Source organism: Lactuca sativa, chromosome 3, assembly GCF_002870075.4.
Source record: "Lactuca sativa cultivar Salinas chromosome 3, Lsat_Salinas_v11, whole genome shotgun sequence".
Lineage (NCBI taxonomy): Eukaryota > Viridiplantae > Streptophyta > Magnoliopsida > Asterales > Asteraceae > Lactuca > Lactuca sativa.
In genome coordinates, this window is record NC_056625.2 from 249,974,906 (window position 1) to 249,997,582 (window position 22,677).

Below are 22,677 nucleotides of genomic sequence, written 5' to 3' on the forward strand. Positions count from 1 at the left end.
GATTCCATATTGTGTTTTTAATCGTATTGTGATTGAATTGTTTGTTCTTTATCAATATACCTGTGAAAGATCTAAACGATCTAGAGATTTATTATCATTAATTGGTATCAGAGCAGGAGACTGCGTAATTCATACACATCTCTTCTGTTGAAGAAGTTATTAGGGTTTTTCCACATTTATTGATATTAACTGAGCCGTCATTCCAAATTGGAGTATCTCATTAATTGTCAATCTTGCCCTAACGATAAATTACAAGTCTGATCTTAAACAGGTTATCGATCAAACATCATCATAATGTCTATGGATGATTCGCAATCCAATCCAATCAACATCTCCAACAGTATTGGATCAACAATAAGGATTCCAATCCTATACACTCAAGATTATGAAGTCTGGACGCACCACTTCGAAGATTATGTAATCAGCTCAGAGGATAATGGGTACTTGATCTGGGAAGCAATCACAGTTGGTCTGTTTACTCATTCAAGCAATTCAAAGATTGTCAAAACTCAAAAGGAGTACAATCAGCTCGTGAATGATGTGAAAGACATTCCTCAAGACGAGAAAGAGAAGTTTTAGTGCAACATCAAAGCCTTAAGAATGATTAGGTTTGATTTACAATCAGATACCTTTCGATTGGTAAGTTCATGTGCTACAACAAAAGAGATATGGGATAGGTTAAAGGAATTATATTCTACTGATGAGGATCTGGAACATTCGATTCAAACCTTGTTGCTTTCTAAATTTGGTGATTTCAAATAGAAGCCCAAAGAGAAACTCATTCAGGCCTTTGATCGGTTTAATCATTTTCTCAGTAAGATGATAAAACACGGGATCGAAAGGAAGGTTATTGAGCAGAAGGTTACCTTTATGAACGGTCTTAGACCCGAATGGATGGAGGTTGTATCCACAGTGAAGGCACATGAACAGTTCAAATCATACTCTTTGGCGAAACTGGTGGGAATTCTGAAGTCCCATGAAAGTGCGGTGTCAAAGGAAACGAACGTAGTTTCGAGCTTAGGTTCGTTGGATCTTTTTTCAAAAGGAAAAAGTGCTGTTGAAGAAGAAGAAGAATTAGATGTTGCTGACCATGATCTAACTGGTGAAGAGTATGCCCTGATGGTTTCCAATCCAAGAAAGTTTATCAAAAGGAAGTTCCCAGCCAACAAGAACCAAAACTAATAGGGAAGTTATAGTTCCAAAAAGGTGAAGGAGGAACCGAAGATGAGTTCAAAGTCAGAAGAATCCAAGAAGGAGACGAAGATTGGCGGTGACTCTGTTTTTGATTGCCATTATTGTGGAGGCAAGAATCACTTTGCCAAAGACTACATGCTGAAGAAAAGGTCTGAAAAGGTTGATGAAGATGATGAGGAAGCAAACCTCCTGAGACGATTGGAGGAGATCAAGAAAAGGAAATCAGCAGCTTACAATAACACCATGAATGCTTTGATTGTACAGGATACAGGTGACAATGATGAATTTGGTGGAGTGCAGGTGTGGTCCACAGATTCAGAGGACGAATAGGTGAGAAAGCCGACTCATGGCAACGCTATGCTGGTGAAAGAAGAAAATGTTGCGGGAAGATGTTTGATGGTGACAGAAGGTGTATCACAGATGCGAGGATACACAACAGATGGTGGGCTGGAAGATGAGAAGGAGCGAGAGGACATGTGTTTCGCTGCGAAACTTGTCAGTGCACAGATCAACGAATGTGATGAGTTGATCAAGAAGGTACAAAATATTCTTACTTCTCTGAAAATTCTTATTACTAACTATGAAAAGGAACTGAATAGCTTAAAATCTAAATTTTCTAGTTTTAGTAGTAGTCTTACTCAAACTCGTGTCACAAACTCTAACCTGACTGATCAAATTAGCAGGATATCGTCGAAGAGTGAGGAGAGGAGGATTTGGATTGAGCAGAAGGAGAAATAATTAATTAGGTCTAGGGATGAGTCAATCTATTTGCAACTAGACAATCTTAAGCTTTTAAAATAGCGAAACGTTTTTTGTTTGATTGCGAAAAGACTATATTTTAATATCACTCAATTGCATCTCGATTGTGAAATAGGAAAGAAGATACATCGCATGATTTTACCCTTCCTTGAGTTAAAGGAGGATGAAGTCGATGCTGAAGCTTACAACTGTGAAAATGTTGTATCTTCTGACGAAATCTCTCCTGCCTACAAAATTGGTCTTGACAAAATAGAGTCCTACATAAAGTCAAAAGACCATAAGGACATGCTCAAAAATCTGTTAGATGAAAATGATAAATTGAAACTAAGAACCCAAACTGTGCAGAAATTTGACTCGTTGAATGCGAAATTAAGTTTAGAAAATAAAATTGATGTTGAAAATGCATCTGAACTTAATAAGGATGATGACATCTGTAGAGGATGTGGTGGACTGTTCTGAATTTGTCAAAATCGAACCCGAACCTAATAAAAATCTGATCTCTGAAAACTCCGTTGAGTTCGCTCGCTCATCGACAGACAAGGCTAAAATTCTCAAGGCAAAAGCTGTTGTATATCAAAAGGTTTAAACCAATCCAAATCAAGTCTACATAGTTCAGGGAGTCACACCTCAACAAACATCAGAGCTAACAACAATGGTAGAGGAAGATAATGCAAATGGATGTGAGGAGTTCTTCTAGTCAGCACCAATAGATAACGCTGATGAAACAAAAGGCCTATCTCAGAAAACCTCATGGAGAGTGAAGGGTAGATATGTGCTGGAACCACTTAATGAACCAACAAAATATGATGTACCAAGCACAAGTGGTACCAAAACATATTCGGGCGAACCAGTGATAACGTCCAGTGAGACGTGTTTGTCAAAGAGCGAAAGCCATGCTCAAGTACCAAAGAAAAAGGCCAATATTCATAAAAATCCAAAACAGGTGGTAGAACAAAAACACCAGCGTAATCTAAGATACAAGAAGAATCTCTCAGAAAGAAAACAGTTTTGGCGATCTTAGAATCCTTATTATGTAAGGTATGAAAAGACACGTAAGTCACGAGGAGAACCAAGAAGCAACCGAAAGGAAAGCTTCGGTCCTCAGCATGAAAGCAACCGAAAGGAAGGTTTCGGTCCTCGACATGAAAGCAACTGAAAGGAAGATTTAGGTCCTCGGCATGAAAGCAACCGAAAGGAGGGTTTCGGTCCTCAGCCGGTAAGCAACTGAAAGAAAGGTTTCGGTCCTCAACATAATAGCAGCCGAAAGGATGGGTGTTCAATCAGAAGAACCGAAGGGAAGAATGTTCCCGTTCTCAACCAAGGAAGAGCAATAATCGACGATCTACTATTGCTTCTAAACCTTATTATTCTCATTTTCATTCTAATTCTTATTCTTCAAAAGATTCAAAGGGGAAAGGAAATCTCTTTCCAGAAGACAACAAATACTCGAAAGAGATCCAAAAGCATGCATACGTCAAAATTTCAAATCCTACGTCTAAATCAAGTGAATCTAAGTCAAACAAAATCAAAGTTTTTATAATAAAAAGAAAAGATGAAACAACTCTAATAAAAAGAACTTATATGGTTGATGTTTCTCTTACTATTCCCTATCCTATAAAAGGCTCACAAGGACCCAAGAAACTTTGGGTTCCTAAATTTGCTTGATATTTTGCAGGTTATACATGACGAGCAGTTTGACGAAGAATGGTACATTGATAGTGGCTGCTCGCGTCACATGACAGGATGAAGGGAAGAACTGAGGGAGTTTCGGTCTCTCAAGGAAGGTGAAACAATGAAGTACGGCAACAATTCATTTGGAACTATCAAAGGCTATGGAATGATTACAAATGGTGATTTCTCAATCAGAAAGGTCGCATACATTGAAGGATTACAGCACAACCTCATCAGTGTATCACAACTAGTAGTTGGGACCGGATTGAAGGTCTCCTTTGATGATGAAGGCTCAGAGATTGTCAAAAAGAAGTCAAATAACATACTGTTGAAGTCGAAGTGAAAGGGGGAAGTGTATCCTTTAAATCTCAATGCAATTCGATGGAAACCAGCATTTTGCTTGCTAACGAAGGCACACTCAGATGAAAGTTGGTTATGGCATCGAAGGCTCTTTCATCTCAATTTCAAAGATATCAACAAGCTGGTACTGGGAGATCATGTTAGAGGTCTTCCAGTTCTCAAATTTGACAAAGAACATCTATGTGCAGCTTGTGAAATGGGAAAGAAAAGTCGAAAAAGTGATCCTTTTATTATCAACACAAAGGTGATAGAACCATTGGAGCTGTTACATATCGATCTATGTGGTCCCTCCTCTATTGAAAGCATTAGTGGGAACAAGTACATTCTTGTCATAGTTGACGACTTCTCTCACTTTACATGGGTATTTTTCTTGAAGCAAAAAATCAAAGGAAACTCCTAAGCTCAAGCTCTTCATAAAGCAAGTAGAGGTTCAACTGCGAAAAGTGGTTCGTAACGTAAGGAGCGACTATTAGGGATGAGCATCGGAACCGGGTACCCGCTTTTGGAACCGGAACCGCCTCGGCACTGCTAGTTCTAGAATTGGAATTTCCTTAAGCATTTCTGGTTCTAGTTCCTAAAGTTATGGAACCGCCTTAAGCGATTCCGGTTCCAATTCTCATTTTTTCGGAACCGCTACCTACTGGGTACCCGCCGAAACCGGTTTATATATATATATATATATATATATATATATATATATATATATATATATATAAGTATTTCATATAAATATGTGTTACTTAGACCGGTTTACAATATATTGGTCCGATTCTGTCCCTCTTTGGTCCGAATTGATACGATTTGGATCGAATTAAGTTACGTTTTTATCGACAAAAGTTAACAAAATTAATGTAACCAGGTTACCCTCTTCCGAAATCGGAACCGCCGGTTCCAGGACTGGTTCCAAAAATTTAAGAACCGCCTAGAGTGGTTCCGGTTCTGGTTCTAACTTTCTAGGAATCGCCGGTTCCGGTTCTTTCCAAAGGAGGCGGGTAACTGCCTATGCTCATCCCTAGCGACAATGGCTTGAAATTCAAGAACAAGGATTTTGAAGCTTTTCTGGCTGAGAAGGGAACGACTCACAATTTCTCCGCTCCATATACTCCACAGCAGAATGGAATCGTCAAAAGGCGAAACCGATCTCTATGCGAAGCGGCTCGAACTATGCTAAGCTTCGCTTCCTTGCCTTTATATTTCTGGGCTGATGCTATTGCTGCTGCATGTTACACTCAGAATAGATCATATCTAAACAAACGATTTTCTATCACTCCTTACGAGATCTTGAACAACCGCAAGCCTAATGTGAAGTTCTTTCACGTGTTCGGTTCAAGATGCTTTGTCTTCAACTCAAAGGAGAATCGAAACAAGTTTGATGCTAAGGCCGATGAAGGGATCTTTTTGGGCTACTCCTTGCACTATAAGGCGTATAGAGTTCTGAATAAACGCTCAAAGAAGATTGAAGAGACATACTATGTCACTTTTGATGACAATTATGTCAAGAAGTTGAAGACACCTGAAGGTGCAATGTAGGAAATCTTTCCAAAGTCTAGTCAAGTCAATGTTCCTATCTCAAATCTTTTTGAGCAATATATGCCTCTCTTTGATAAACCTAGAAAAGCTATCGATTATGAATCCAAGGCTGAAGATAACAAAGTCGACAGTTTGAAGCAAATTATTGACAATGCTGCACAGAAGATGGCAGCTGAACAACCAAAGGCAACTGAAAGGCCTGACTCAAGCGAACCTTTTGGTGACTATTCTTCTATCCAGGTGGAGGGTTTGTCTCTACCAAATAATCAGAGTTCATCATTTCAGAGGGAGAATTCATCGTCACAATCATCCAGCTCAACCAAAAGTCCAAACGAAGGGGAACGTTCTGATCTAGAAATTGAAATAGTGTCATCATTCGAGGGGGAGAATACAAATGTCAATGATGATGATACACAATCAGAATTGGAAGACGAAGTCAATGCAGAACTGGATCCATCTTGTGATCCAAATTACCCTCCTCTCATTAAATGGACCAAAGACCATCCTTAAAGTCAAATCATTGGGGAATCTTCAGAAAAGGTATTAACTCGATCATAGATAAAAGCGAAACAAGCTGCACTATTCTCTCAAGTAGAATTTTGCATGTTCAACTCTTTTGTCTCCAAAGTTGAACCGAAGACCGCGAATTCAGCTCTTGACCATTCTGATTGGGTTCAAGCTATGCAAGACGAGCTGAACGAGTTTGAAAGAAACAAAGTATGGCGTCTAGTTCCAACTCCAAAGGATGCTTCGGTTGTCGGTCTCAAATGGGTATTCAGAAATAAGATGGATAAGGAGGGGAATGTGATTCATAACAAGGCACGGTTGGTTGTAAAAGGATACTGCCAAGAGGAAGGTATAGATTATGAAGAGACCTTCGCTCCAGTTGCAAGATTAGAGTTAGTTCGAATCTTTCTTGCTTATGTTGCACACAAAAACTTTGAAGTCTATCAAATGGACGTAAAGTGTGCCTTTCTCAACGGAGAACTTGAAGAAATTGTGTATGTTGATCAACCGCTAGGCTTTGTGAACGAGAAGCAATCAGATCACTGCTACATTCTAGACAAAGCAATATATGGCCGGAAGCAGGCTCCCAGAGCATGGTATGAAACTCTCACTCGATTCTTAAAAATGTCCAAATTTAAACAAGGTTCGGTTGACCCAACCTTCTTTCGTAAGAGAGAGGGTAACCACCTTATGATAGTCCAAATTTATGTTGAGTACATCATCTTCGGCTCCATGAATCCTAGCTTAACAGCTGAATTCAGGAAGTTGATGGAAACTAAATTTGAGATGAGCTCAATGGGTCCAATTAACTTTTTCCTTGGCTTAAATATTAAACAGGGACCCGAAGGCATTTTTATCAATCAGGAGGCATATACAAAGACATTGCTTGCCAAGTTTGTCATGATGGGAGACTCCAAAGTGAAAGTTCCTATGGCTTTTGGGACTAATCTTACACCATCTTTGGAAAAGCCAACTACTGACATGACGCTTTATCGTCAGATGATTGGGTCACTGATGTATCTCACTGTCAGCAGGCCTGACATCATGTTCTCAGTCTGCTATTGTGCCCGATTCCAAGCTAACCCACACGAACCTCACATGCTAGCCATGAAAAACATCTTTCGCTATCTGAAGCAAACTTCCTCTCTCGGTCTATGCAACCAACTCAGGTTTCTTTGTCCAAGCATTCTCAAATGCTGACTTAGGTGGTTGTGGATTGGATCGTAAAAGCACTACTGGAGGATGCCAATTTCTTGATGGTAAATTGGTTAGCTGGCAATCAAAGAAACAAACCTATGTTTCTCTCCCCACGGCTGAAGCTGAATACATAGCCACCGCCTCATGCACATCTCAGGTTGTTTGGATACAGAGTCAGCTTAGGGACTATGGGCTGAACATGAAGAACATCCCACTATATTGCGACTCTGAAGGTGCAATTAGGATTTGTCATAACCCAGTGCAACACTTGAAGACAAAGCACATAGCACTGCGGTATCACTTCATCAAAGATCATGTGGAAGATGGTAATGTAGAAATTCATTTGGTTAGAACCACTGATCAACTAGCAGATACATTCACTAAGCTTTACCTGAAGCAAGTTTCAACAATATCTTACAAGGTCTAGGAATGATGGAAGCAGAATCAGTACCAAAATCGCCTTCGCTTCACTAAAGGTAAGAAGCGAAATAGAGCGAACGCTCGGTCTATTTCGGGTTCGGTCCTTCTGAAATTGTTCGCTTCTTTTTTATTAAAAGGGATTTTGATTGTATTCTTTTGTATACTCTTTTCCATACTCATTTTTATATTTTTTTATAAAATCCAAAAAGATTTTTCTTTTTTGTTTTATTAATTTTTTTTTCCAAAAAATATAAAAATATCTTTCCTTTTACTTCGTTTTTTCTCATGCTTTTTTTTTTGTGTAAATGCTACTCTTGATTGTGAAGCTCAAGCAGGTATAAATTCTTTTCTATGAATTAGTTAAGTGTCCCTAGAAGCATGTTGCTGCATGTTGACCAAAGCCTCTACAGATTTTGAGTGAAGCCTTAATAATATGATATATACAAATCATGTTTTCCCAAACTAGGCTGTTACATTCACTCTAATCGTGAGCTACCTTACTCTTCTCATATTGAGTTTAGAGTTTTCTACTTGGTCCTTCTTTTATAGCAGAGGTACATTCGTTTCTTAAACCACCTCCATCATATTTCTCCATTACACTTCATCTCACTAATGTAACCCTTGAGACTCTCAGCACTTACCACTGAGGTTTATGGTTACACAAAATATGTGTTTATGATCTTAGATATCTACACCACGTGCTGAGTGAGACCCTACATCCAACACCAATACTGAATTGACGGTGAATTTTACTATTTAAGCTTTAATTTGTTACCTCTAGAAATCTCTTTTTTTTTCTTGCGTGATCTTTATGAAATTGTCTAACACCAAGACATTTCTTCCCAAAAGATCCAATTTAGTTTTTGTTTTTGCGATTTCTATTCTACATTCTGTTACTTCCAAACTATCAAACCTACTTGTTCAACAGACCACATTGGTTTCACAAGTACTTCATGCTCTTTTGGTCTTATATTAAGTACCGAAACTTGAATTGAAGCGAATGCCTCCCTTACAAGCCTTAAATCTAAAAGATGCCCTTCATTGCATCTTAACAGGCACTTGATTGTATTCTAACGGGAAACCACCCAAACACTTTGAAGTCTTTCTTGACTTGAAAGGAAGAGATTCGTGCCCGGGATCCACTGTTTCATGTCTTATTCGGCATCACAATATCCCACAACCTTTGATTTATTTCTTTATCATTCACACTCTATGCACGAAAATATTTGATTTTCCAAAAGTTTGGTTCTATTTAATATGAGCTTATTTTTATATCTTGGGTTCGAAAAGTATTATGGTGATTGATAAGATAAAGGTGACGACGGTTCATGTAAATTATGTGGGTGACGTTTCGGATAAAGCACTTGGATGAGTCAGCAATTATCCAATCGTTGTGTCGATTTGAACAAGGTACTTTTTATGGAAAGGTGCGTAAAAAGTGAAACGTTTGTTCTTTCTCCTGCGTCATCATCGAGGTTACCAACTGTCCCCTCCCCATCACATCAGGAACCGTTTCACAAAAGGACGAGATTTTCGGCGGATCTTTCTCTCTCCTACTATCATGTATAAAAGGGGTTCTCATGATCAAATTTAATCTTTTACCACTTACAAATCTTCTAAAAGAAAAAGGCGATCTCTCTAACTGTTCATCATCTTCTTCTCAAGCTCTATCAATGGTGGAATCATCCTCTGTTCAAGATACCTCTGTTCACTCAAACCTTCTGACCATTAAGCCCCAACAAAACCCCATCATTGACCTTACACCGTTTGTTTATGAATCCTATATGCTGTATGTGGTAGAATGCCTCAAATATTCTCCACTTGTCGCTGCTCTTACAAAGGTGGAAATGGTTCCTATGTCTTACCTCTCTATTATTTACTCAACCCAAGGTTCTAAATGGCGTGAGGCGTGGCGTAGCGACATGGTCAAGCCTCAAGCTTAACGAGCCATGGCGAGCCATGACATTTTTCAAGGCGTGATGTAAGGCGGCGATTTTGTATTAATTTAAAATTATATTACCACATAAATATAAATTTATATTAAATATAACTACTTTTTATAAGTGTTAGATCAATAACTAGTAACAAAAATTTAATGAAAACCACAATACCTGTATCTCCGATTAGAAAAGACATAACAAAGAGAAAAAAAACATGTCTCAAACGAAAAAACACGCGCCATAACACGCCATAACGTGCCATAGCACGCCATATCACGCCTTGCCACGCGCCATGCCTAACAGCAACGTTATGAGGCTTTTCGTAACGGCGGAGCCACGCCTCACGCCGTGGCGCGCCTTTTAGAACACTGACTCAACCGCTTACGATGATAAGGTTGCTGAGAGGATTCACTTTGACATTCACAACAACAAGACCTCGATTTCTAAGAATCATTTATATGCCCTACTTGGTCTTGCTTATGAACCAACCCTGGTAAACCTTGACTCCATCACTACTGGTCAACTATTCTCGATGTTCTACCAAATGGGGTACACTGAAACCCTAACTACTGTTACGAAGTTCAAGAAGTCCTACCTTCCCCTACAATGGAACGACCTCTTTACTCTCTTGTTCAAATGTCTTTCTGAGCAAAGCGCTGGATCTGACGGTGCAAGCAAGTCTTTTATGACTATGCTTTATGGGTTGTATAATGGTGTAAATCTGGATTTTGGAGCGGTCATATGGAAACAACTTGTTCAGAGTTTATCTTCTTCTTCTCGCCATTCTGAGATTTCATGTGGCAGGTACTGGTCTATTATCACAAGGTGGGCAATGGATCGTCTTCACATTCCAATCATGGCAGACTCTCTTCTCTCATCCATCGCAACATTTCACACACCGAAGATCATCAGTACTGATCTGTCCAAGTTTCTCTTCATTGGATCGATTCCATAACCCATGTATACCTGTGTGTCTGAGGCAAGTAACGTTATTCAAGAATACAAGAAGCTTCCCTCTTCTGGTCCAAGGGAACTCACTACCGACATGGCGAAATCAATTGAAGACGCAGACAAACCTACCAAAAGAGGCAAAAAGCCTGAAGGGAAAAAGGGGGATAAGGGTGGTCACGTCTCCAAAGTTCAAACCCCTAGGAAGCAAAAGTCTGAGAAGGCAGCCCCAACTCAACCTAAGCCGAAGAGAGTCAAGAAACCTGCTCGCCGACTAATTCTTCAATCCTCAAGTGATTCTAACTTAGAATATGTGCTGCCTAATCAACCCACAATTCTTCCTAGTAGATCTGATAGCGAAAGCTCAGACGATGAGGGTTCGGTGCGTGGTGCTACACCGCCTCGCTCGCCTACACCAGAGGTACCTGTTCGGTCCCAAACACCTTCTCCTCCACCTGTTTCTGTACCTGTCTCCATCCCTCCTATTTTTCCTATCATTACATCTCAACCATCCTCTACCATTCCCATTTCTGCACCCATCTTCACTGAGGCTACTACTACCACCACTACTGGAGTTTGAACCAACGTATCTGATACGGGGGCCTATTCTTCAGCACCCGAACCTCCCGTCACTACCGAACCCCCTGTTACTACCGAACCTCCAGTAACTACCGAACCACCATCACCTACCCTATCTACCGATACCAACACTGTTCTTGGAGGGGAGGACTTGGAGTTTGATTCCACTTACTTCAGTCCCTACCGTGTTCAAAGTGATGATGATGATGATGATGATCTTGTTACTAAGCGCCATCTAAAGACGGTTACTGACAAACTCGGTCAACTACTTTCTTCTACGTCAACTGGTGCTTACTTCGAAACTGATCTAAAGATATTATTTTCTTCTGTTGTTAAAGAGCATGATGCATCTCTCTCCGCCACAACAAAGGCTATTGATGCCTCCACATCCCAATGTCAGAAGGCCTCGCTTGCTGTTGAGGCCTCAACGAAAGAATGCGCAGAAGCAACCGCAAAAGTCGAAAAACTAATTTTTGAGGCTCAGTTATTCCTCAATTCATTGCAAGCTGCTGCTTAAAAGAACTCTCAGACAATGAATGCTTCGGTTGATAATCTCCAGCGTTCTCTTGAAACCGAAAGGACTAATCTTGAAGTCGCTTGAAAGGCCATTGAAGCTGCCAATGGAAATCTTCATGCTAATGTCAATTACTGTCTGACTTAGCTGGAAGCCGAACTGGCTGTTGAAAATCGAATTATGGATGAGCTTGACAAACGTACTTCTCAGCTCAAACTTCTAAATCTTAAGTTTCGTTCTGCTACAACTGAGCTTAATGATTTAAAGTCTGAAAGAGAAGTAATTAGAAGCTCCGTGGGTGACGTTCATTCCATTCTGTTACATCTTCTTGACGCCCATGACTCTATTCTGACTATATCCATTAGACGCCATTTAGCTGAAAAACTCAGACCTGCGTTGGATATCCTTAGTCGGATAGAGGGTGTTTCAGTGACTTCTCTCCAGCCGAAACAAGGGGAGAAAAGGAAAAGAAAAAGGTTAATACTCAACCGCCTCCCGAACCCAAATCAACAGCTGCACCGAAGGTTAATGTAGCTTCGGTCAGCAAAAGGGATAAGAAGAAGAAGAAAATTGGTGAAGATGATGTAGATGATGATGATGATTTTGAAGATACCTTGGGTGAAAATCCCTCTAAGACTTTTCAAAAAACAAAACCCTCTGAAAAGGAGCTTGTAGAAAAGATTGAAAAGGAAACGGTTGAGTTGGAGAATAAGCTAAAAGAAAATGAGCTCTTAGATAAAAAGAAGTCCATTTTTTCAGAATGGACCATTGATTCGCTCCAGAAAGAAGCTATAGATGAACCGAGTACTCTTTGGCTCGAACCTGTTATCAACAGACGCTCAATTTGATATGCCAATCACACGAAAGGCATTTATATTTCATTGCTTCAACTCAACTGTTGTCATTCCCTCTCCGGACCCGAAGGTAGATCGGGATCTTTTGGAATTTTATCTGGAATTCGCTCAACCACAGTACTTGACGTGGAGCTCACAGAAGATTACTACTGTCAAGGTACTGAAGCCTTATTCGGCCGGGAAATTTATCAACGTCAAATTTAAAGTGACCCGAGGCTCTGAAGGCTCGGTTAATAATTTTTCAATGGCTGATCTACTGAACCTTAACCCTCACAACTGGATACTCCTCAACAACATTCTGCTATGCAATCCACATGAGTATCAGCCGATCATTGATCATATCAAGAGAATGCTTGTTTGCTACATTCATGAAGTAGTGAAAATGGGTCAAGAAATCGCATTTGCTATTCACAAGCGAACCATGATCAAACCAATGGGAAGAGCTGACGATATAAACGCAATGATCAAGGGCAAGATTGACACAAAGTATCACACTGTGATGTTCATTAGGGGCGAAGGTCAAAAAATGCCTATTCACTCTTATTGACAAACACCTGTTCTCAACTGCTTGCTTGTAACATATTTTGGAGATCATTCAAAGGTGTAATCAAAATTCTGCAGCTGACAAGAAGTTGTCTACTAACATGCTGCGATGGTATATTCAATTTCGGCAGACTCTTCTTGCTGTCATTCCTCGGCTGTTCAAAGTTGTGAATACTGTGAAGGCTACTCAATAGAAATAATCTCTCGCCTCATTTGACGCAAAGGGGGTGATTTTTGGGTTATATAGTGTTGCGTCATGGGCTCTGTCCTTAGCCCAGTTTTGTAGCCAGTTTGGGCCTGTCCAACCGTGCATTATTTTATTCTAGGGTTTTAGTATTTAAGGTGCATGCATGCATCCTTAGTAAGTAACGCTTTAATTATTTTCTTATCAAAGTAGAGTAAAACCTAGCTTGCCTCTACAGTGGAAGTTCTTTATCGAGCTCTGCTGAGGCGTGACTATATTTGAATCATAAGCTTCATATTGATTCCATATTGTGTTCTTAATCGTATTGTGATTGAATTGTTTGTTCTTTATCAATATACCTGTGAAAGATCTAAACGATCTAGAGATTTATTCTCATCAATTATCCCAATCACCAAGGCCCAACTCAAGTCCAAGTGAAACTAGGGTTTCACATAAAATGACAATTAAGGTTAAGTGTTTCTCACTTAACTCATTAAGGACTTAATCCATTAAGTCCTTTACTCTACTAGATACATGATATGGAATAATTTGGGCTTAATACACAATCCAATCCCAATGGCCCAAAGGTGGGTCCCAATAAATCCAAGGCCCAAATACTAACAATTAGGGTTTTCTAAACCCTAATTAGGGTTTCCACCTAAACATGGCCCAATAGGCCCAAAGTTAATCTTTAAGCCCATTAGGGTTTTACTAGGTCCATTAGGGTTTTGCTTATGGGGCACCACCCACTACCACCCGAGTAGTGGTGGTCAACGGCGGCTCATGGCGGTGGCCACCACCTTGTGGTGGTGGTATGGTTCTTTTCATTACTCTTTTGCTAATTACAATTACAAGCTTTCAATCCACAAATAAACACACACACACACACACTAACTACTCTAACACACACATACAACCACCCTAGTGGTGGCCGGTGGTGGCTTTTTCCGGCCCAATAAACACCCAAAAATATATCATTGAATAACACACACACAATTACTCCATTCCCAGAATAGTAACACAGCCACCCACCTGGCGGCGTTTGGCAGTGCCAGGACCCCGAAGAGGCGACAGTGGTGTGGTTTCATGATGATAGTCGACAGTTTCTCTTGATTCCCAATCAAGCAAACCTATGTGTAGACTCGAATACATGGTCTAAAGGCGGAGACATCTCCAACCCAGCCACTACAGGTGACAGGTGACGAATGGAACCCTAGAGATGGCGACCAACAGTGGCGACGACCCAAACAGTGACCATAGGCCTGCTGGCGGTAGCACTTGACGTACACAACACCAAATCATAGAAAGAATGAAGAAGAAAGGAAAGATAGGTGGTTTGTGGTGAACTAACCGAGAGTTTCAGGTCGTTCATGCTCAACAGCAGCGTTCACCGCCTCCTTCGTGGGTCTCGGTGGCTCCTCCGGCTTCCTTACGTCTTCGATGGCAACAATATGATGGTACTCGTCGGTGAGGCAGCAGGCGACGCTCTTGACTGGTCGGAAGAACAAGAAGAAGGTGGCGGCTGAAAGTGTAACACATGGTGGTGGTGGCTGGAGTAAAAATGGCGATACGAGTTCACCCGTACCCTTCAAACTTCTTTTATATTTTACAAGTTCTGTTCCTCCTTCATTAAATCTTTACAAACTAAATCCAAAACTTACCTTTCAAACCCTGATCCCATAAATTCCTTTCATACTCGATCCCTAAATTACCAAATGCACCCTGACTTCCGAAATCCTTTTCACTTTAATCCCGAACTTACATTTTTAACCCCCCAACTTCTAAATTATGCCAAGTAACTCCTCGAAACCACCACCTTACTATATAACTATTGATTTTAGGGATACTATCCATTCATCAATTTGATCTATTTATTTATTTAATAAACGAGGTGTTACACAATTAAACTTACAACACAATCAACTAGCATTTGTAATCACATTTTTGTAAATCTAAGTTCTAAGGCAGGTGATTTCATCACCTCCCCATGTTTTATGCCGGAGATCCAAAAGTGTTATGGGTATTCCTTGTATATTGTTGTGTTATTGCACTTATGTTTATTTCTTATTCATGGTTTGATCCATATCTACACTTATAAACTTTTTTACAACCGTTTATTCAATTGTAACTTCATTTATTTAGTTACAACCCCAATATACCATGAGATATCTTGGTCTTTTTTTAATATATTAAGACTTATTCTGTGAATTTGCCAATTTCATAACTTTAACACTATTTTTGTCCATATCATTTTAAATACACTTAATGATATTTCGAAAAAGGTCAACATTAATTATCAAGTCATTTTCTAAATATTATTGTTTTCTTCCTTGGGATCTTGGCATTACCAAGATCTTTGGCCTATGTTAAAGATCTTAAACATTTCACAGTTTAATATTTTATTTTAAACATCACACCACACTTACTAATTTGATTACATAATTAATTTATCAATATTTGACCAAACACATTTACTTTTAACAAAAATGAGATATCACTCATTAACTAAATTGTTACCCACTCGAAGCTATGTGGGTTTGTTGGCATAACGTGGGCGTGGGCGATTTTAGTGTATATATATTGCATTTTTAAATAGTTGGTTCTTGATAGTTTAATTTGGTGTATAAATACTTAAAACTACCAACTATATAAAAATATATAAACTAACAACTATATAAAAATATATATGCTAACATGCACGTGTTTTCTGTTTGGGTGCTGGCGTCGATGCTGGCATGGGTGTGTACGTGTAGAGATTGATGTGATCCTTCGAGATCGTAGAAATACATTGAATCTGTATGTACATTAACTACAAGGATTCTAATAAACAACAAAATAATATATAATACTATGTTTATCTAAGAATATGCAACGTATTTTAATTTGAGTTGTCACAAAAGATGCAATATTTTTCTCCATTTGGAAAAATTTCTCTATAAATTTGTCTATTGATAAGGACAACACACACATGACAAAACAAAAATAATTAATAGCAAATGGGGCATTTGATCAAGACATTCCCATTTCATTTTCATACACTTGTCCCCAAGGGGGATTCTAATGACACCATGGTGAAAACCAAAGTTGTCAAGATCGGGATCCTACATAGGATCGTTTTTGGGTTTGCAAGATCGGGATCAGGATCTTAAGATCCAACAAAATAAAACATAATTATAATTTATTATTTTTAAACATGAAAATATTTCAAACATTTAATTTTCATTCAAAAGTTATAAAAACTCCAAAATATTAGTCATAAGTCACAATATAAAATGATAAACAGTAATTGGTAAAGGGTAAAAGACATAAAGTGATAAAAATAATTTTTATTTGCAAAAAACAAAAATATCAAGGGAAAGTAGGATCGGATCGGATCTCGATCCTATGATTCTACCTACGATCTTACGATCCTACCTGCGATCCTACCCCAAATACTACCCATTTACGATCTGAATTGTTTTTCATACCTATGATTGTAGGATCATACGATCAGGATCACAATTTTGACAACCATAATGAAAACCATTTAAGTAAGTCAAAACCACCATAGTCATTATGACACCGTGTCATTTAGTGTTTGCATATGATTCATATATAAACAACTATTAAAAATTAATTTTATATCTTCACAATCCATCCCATAGTATGGGCTACTAACATAATTTCAATTCTTCTTTTACTTTTTTTTCATTTTAACTCCTTTAACTTATATATAAATTTTAAAACACACCATTATATTAATGTTTATAATTATATAATTCTATTTTTAACCATTATTATATATATATATATATATATATATATATATATATATATATATATATATATATATTACATTTTAGGTATTTATATTGTAATATAAATTAATTTTTTACAATAAAAAATAGATTTGTTATAAACTATAATAATTATTGTATTTTTATTTATTTTAGATTATTTTTATATTAATATTTGAGTAAATTACAGAAATGGTCTATATGTTTTGGTCAGATTCGTAGTTTTGGTCTTTAAGTTTAAGAATTGATAAGTTATATCCTTATAGTTTATAAGTATTGCAGTTTTGATCATTGCTTCATATAAAAAGAGTAACGTATCATTGCTTTTACATTTTCATTTTCTTTTAACAAATTATTATTATTATTATTATTATTATTATTATTATTATTATTATTATTATTATTATTATATAACAATTTTATTTGTTCATTATTTTATTAGAATATGTATAGATTTCTTATAAAGTTATTTTTAATTTTTTAAATTAATATTCTAAATTATATATAATAATAATAATAATAATAATAATAATAATAATATTATTATTATTATTATTATTATTATTATTATTATTATTATTATTATTATTATTATAGTAAACTGCACAAATGGTCCTTGTGGTTTGCTCAAAATTGTCATTTTGGTCCAAAAAAGTTTGGACTAGCACCAGAGGTCTAAAGTTTTCATTTTGTTGCTTGTTTGGTCCAATTTGTTTTGATTTTTTTTTTTTCAAAATGACGAATTTGCCCAAGTTAATATGATTTTTTTCTTATTTTTATCTGATTTTTAGATTTTAAAAAATAAAAATAAAAATAAAATAAATCTCTCTCTCTCTCTCTCTCTCTCTCTATATATATATATATATATATATATATATATATATATATATATATATATATATATATATATATATATATATATATATATATTATTTATTTTTCTGATTTTCATATTTAAAAAGATAAAAAAATAAAAATACAAATAAATCTTTCTCTTTACACATCCCAAGAACACATACCACCATCATCTTCAATCTCAGATCTTCAGGTCACACCCTTTCTTGCCCACATCTTCATATTCTCTCTACAAACTTAATGAAACTAATTTCTCTCAGGATCTTCTCCTTTTCTCTCTGTTTCTAGTTGGGTAAAAAACCAAAGTGGGTTCATCCAGAAACGTAAGGAGAAAAGTACATATCTTCGATTTCCATGAAAAAGAGCTGGAAATAGACGAGCAAACCTATTTGCTAAATCTGTTCACCTGATGCTCTGATGTGTGCCTCCATTCTCAAAGAGAAGTGATTTGAAGACGACGAAATCAACCCCGATTTGAAGAGCCATAGAAGTGATTCCCAGAAGATTCCCACAGAAATACATACAGAGAAAAAGATTGTACTATTTGTTTTTACCTGATTAGGTTTGTTTTGATGTTGTATCGCATCTTCAATTTGGGGATTCCTGAGGAGCCAATGCTCTTCAGTTGTTTATTGGTGTTTGGGTACCAATAACAGGAGAGTGGAGGAGGGAATGGAGGCGGTAGAGATGTGAATAAGTTGGGGGAAGGAAAAGAACGAAACAACAAAGGCTCTTGTTGACTGCTGCAGTTAAGGGGTTGCTCCAGCGGCCTTTTGACTGTTCCTATTCTGATCTGGAAGAAAACACGAAGGGAAAGGGTAAGGCATATCGGAGATAAAACAACAATAAGTGGGGGCATTTGGGTTGCTATGAAGTCGATGAAAAGCACAAGGAAAATGGGAGGGGGTTGTTGCCCTATTGACAGCCGAAAAACCCCACCTCCGGTGGACGGTGGGGTTTTTCTCATTTAAAACTGAAGAAGAAGAAGAAGAAGGTATCACAACACAAATACAATTTAGCATGGGCGTAGCCGATATAGGGCAAGAGTAGGCCTTGGCCCATTCACACAAAATTAAAGTTACATATATATGGTATGTAATATATATATATATATATATATATATATATATATATATATATATATATATATATATATATATATATATATATATATATATATATATATATATATGCTAAATAAAATGAATTATGGTTGTGATATGACATATTTCATTCAAAACTTGAAATTAGTAGAAGAGAATACATTGTTGTCTATGTCGATTAGACTCAATTTTAGATTATTTTAATGATGTAAGACAACATCATGTGCAACTTAAATAAACAAGTTAGTTAATAACGCATATATATTTACATTTTGTTATCATTTGAAGAATTTCGTCACTCGTTCATATTTTGTATATTATTTGGCCTACCTAAATAAAATCATAACTACGCCACTGCAATTTAGAGAATTCAATGAATTCAAAATAAATTAAAATTAAGATCTTTGAATTTTTATGTGTATACTATTTATGATAAATATTTATTAATAATCAATCAAGCTTCCTAGGTATTCAAAACTTACACATTAAGAAAACCTGAAAAATTGCATTGTGATGCTAATTAGAACCAAATGGTAATTGTTTAAGGAGTACTCCAAATCTAAAAAATGATCAAGAACATCACTTTTGTTTTATAGTCACTTTTTCTACTATCAGTCTACGAATTTATATAAACCTAAAACATGTCTTAACATATTGTGATCATGTCATAATTAATTTACTTATGTACATTTTCTTTTGGGTTGCAGGTTTCATAAAATTGGGAATATGTTATGATGATGGTATAATTAGTTTGTCGTTTAATTTTTTGCAATAAGAACAAACACCAACACTTGACTTATTCTTGTGCTCAGTGGTTTAGGTCGTAAAGCAACTGAACATGTAACATTTTCTTTTTGTTTTTCACTTTTTAGTCTTTCATGTTGTTGCTACTTCTTTGTCTGACTTTTGAAAATCAATCAAACTCCAGAATGCATGTTCACTTTGGGATGACAAGAGAAGCCATTAGGTTTCTGGTATTGCATTATATGTTTTATATTTAAATATCTAATATACAATTACATTGTATCTACAGAAGCCCTTGCAGCCCGTAAAATAGCAGAAGCAAATTTTTTGTCTGTAAAAAATGATGATCTCCTTAAAATATATATATATATATATATATATATATATATATATATATATATATATATATATATATATATATATATATATATATATATATATATATATATATATATATATATATATATATATATTTTTTTTTTTTTTTTCTATAAATCTTATATGGCAATCATCCTGTAGGTGGAATCTGAATTTTGTTCAACAAATATGTGATGGATTTGACATATAAAGACTAAAGGAAGCCGTTGTTATGTTCAGAAAAAGCTATGTACTTTTGCTGTCAAGAAATGGTGCATAAAACTAACTAAAATGATAATAATACATGGGCAAAATGGTCCATAAAGTTGGGGTAGTTTTGTATTCCGTAACAACAACACTTAAGTAATTATGAATGCACTAATTCCATAGACATTTAAGGCTTTGACCTAATTTCATCACTGGTGGTTGAGAAGTGAGTTGACGGTGGAGTACGTCTGTGGTTACGGATCTCTCTGGTAGTTAAGGAGTTGATCACTTAACTACATTCTGTAGCGATTAAATCATTATGTTTTTTCTTAAATTTTTTACAATATTTTTTTGTGGTTACATGGTAAAACAAAAACCCCCACAAAACGGGGATTCTTCCCTAGTTTAAATAAAAAGAAATCCAATAGTTTATACAAGATGTGTTTCAAAGATTATATACAGAAAAGATGTTTTACACATGATTATCGTCATGTCCACAAGAACACTTAAAGGCGGTTGCAAGAACATATGGATATAAACTTAAATCAGGACTAGTAACTTGTTGCAACATGATAAATAAGTTGCATTTCCACAAAATATTAAACGCAACATTAACATATTCTTACAAAACAAATATTTAAAAAAAAAACATATGTTATTAATCAAGATTCTAAACAATCATGATGTATGGTCGCGAAGTCAACCTCAAGTTTTAGAAGAGTTAAATGCTTGCTAATGCAACGATCATTCATCTTTATTGCGGTTTATGCAATCATTAATTTTTCAACAAAATATGCACGAAATAGCAAACCAGAAACATCTAACCAGGTTTCATGTGATGAATACATCACATGGCGTGCAATATGTACATGGAAATTGTTACATAAATTGGTATGCACATTGCATACCATCTGTAATGTGTTGTTTGCCATAATTAAAAACGAAACTGGAAATTGATGCACAAGTTGCACATAACACTGCTTTGATCCAACCTAGTTGAGCTAGGTAAAAATGTAAATGCAAACACTTAATGATATCTAAACTATATTGTTATTTTCGAAATTTGGCATAAAGTTTTGAGAAGCTCAATAGTTTGAAGAAATACCGACTAAAGCAAAGCCATTCTAATGGAATATCTGGAATACCAAACTAGGAATTGAAAGATATTAAATCACTAGATAAACAAATAACTTAATTTAAAGCATATCACCTTACAACTTTCATCAATCATCACCCATGAACTATGCACTTTCATTTCAAGTAATAGATCATTTGTTTCCCATGCAATATGTCATACCATTACATTGCAAACCTTTTTTAGTTAGTTCATTGTAAAGACTCCTCGCAATATCAAGCTTCCCATTTGTTCTTGCACCATTAATGAGTATATTGTATAGACCAATATTCAAACTAAACTTCTCATCACCCATCGAATGAAACAAAGAGACTGCTTCCTCTACTTGATTGTTGTTGCATAGACCCTCCAACACTATCTTGAAAGTATATTCATTTGGTGTCTGCACCTCATTAAAGAGTTCCTGTTCTTCTGTACAACATCCAACTCGAAACAATCCCATATTGTCATAAGTAATCCCACCGAGTTTCATCATCTCATGAAACAAATCCATGGCATCTTCTGTCTCAGAATCCTTAAAATACCCATCTAACAAACTATTGTAAATATCAACATTAGGAATCACACCTCTACGCCTCATCAAAACAAAAATTCCCCATGCTTCGCTCATTTTACCTAGAAAACAATACCCATCAATAAGCCATCTGTATGTCACTACATTAGGACCCATCCTTCTCTGGATCATCAACTTCACAAGACTTTCAGCATCTTCCATGCGACCTTCCTTGCAATATGCATCCACAAATATATTAAACGTCCGAAGATCTACATACACCCCTTTGTCCTCCATATCCTTGAGCAATTTTGAGATATCATTCTCATGTGATAAGATACGAAGGCAATGAAGTAAAGAGCTGTAAGTGACAGAATTAGGTAGAATGCCTATGTGGAACGCCATTTCTCTAAACAGGTCTAGAGCATCATCTTCGCTTCCCATTTTGAAAAGACTATCAATTACTGTGGTATATGAGACCATATCAGGTGTAAGATCCAATCCAACCATTTCTCTAAGCAAATCAACGGCAGTTATGATTAGGCCAGATTTGCAAAGGTATTTAACCTGAGTACTGGGGTCCACGACTGGATTAGATTCGGGATCTTACTCTTTGCAAGCTTGTTGACTAATAGCTCTGCCTCTTCGACCCTACCTTGAAGGATGTATTCATCTATGAGCGTATGGAAGGTTGACAAGTGTACATCCGGGAACACATCCTGTAAAAAAGCGGATTTGATCCCATAACCTACGACTGCGGATCCTTTCCTGATGTCGTGTATTTGGCATACACAGTCTAATAAAGAG

At 36.7% G+C, this 22,677-nt stretch overlaps 1 protein-coding gene across 1 annotated transcript; it reads right to left on the reverse strand.

The window, feature by feature from the left end:
- Positions 1 to 14,546: 14,546 nt before the first annotated feature.
- Positions 14,547 to 22,380, reverse strand: LOC111907793 (pentatricopeptide repeat-containing protein At1g63400). Its single transcript, XM_042900729.1, has 2 exons — positions 21,555 to 22,380; positions 14,547 to 14,824 (listed from the first exon to the last, which is right to left on the reverse strand). Exons 1-2 carry the CDS (start codon positions 22,378 to 22,380, stop codon positions 14,547 to 14,549), a joined length of 1,104 nt encoding a protein of 367 aa, XP_042756663.1.
- Between the last annotated feature and the right edge of the window lie 297 nt (positions 22,381 to 22,677).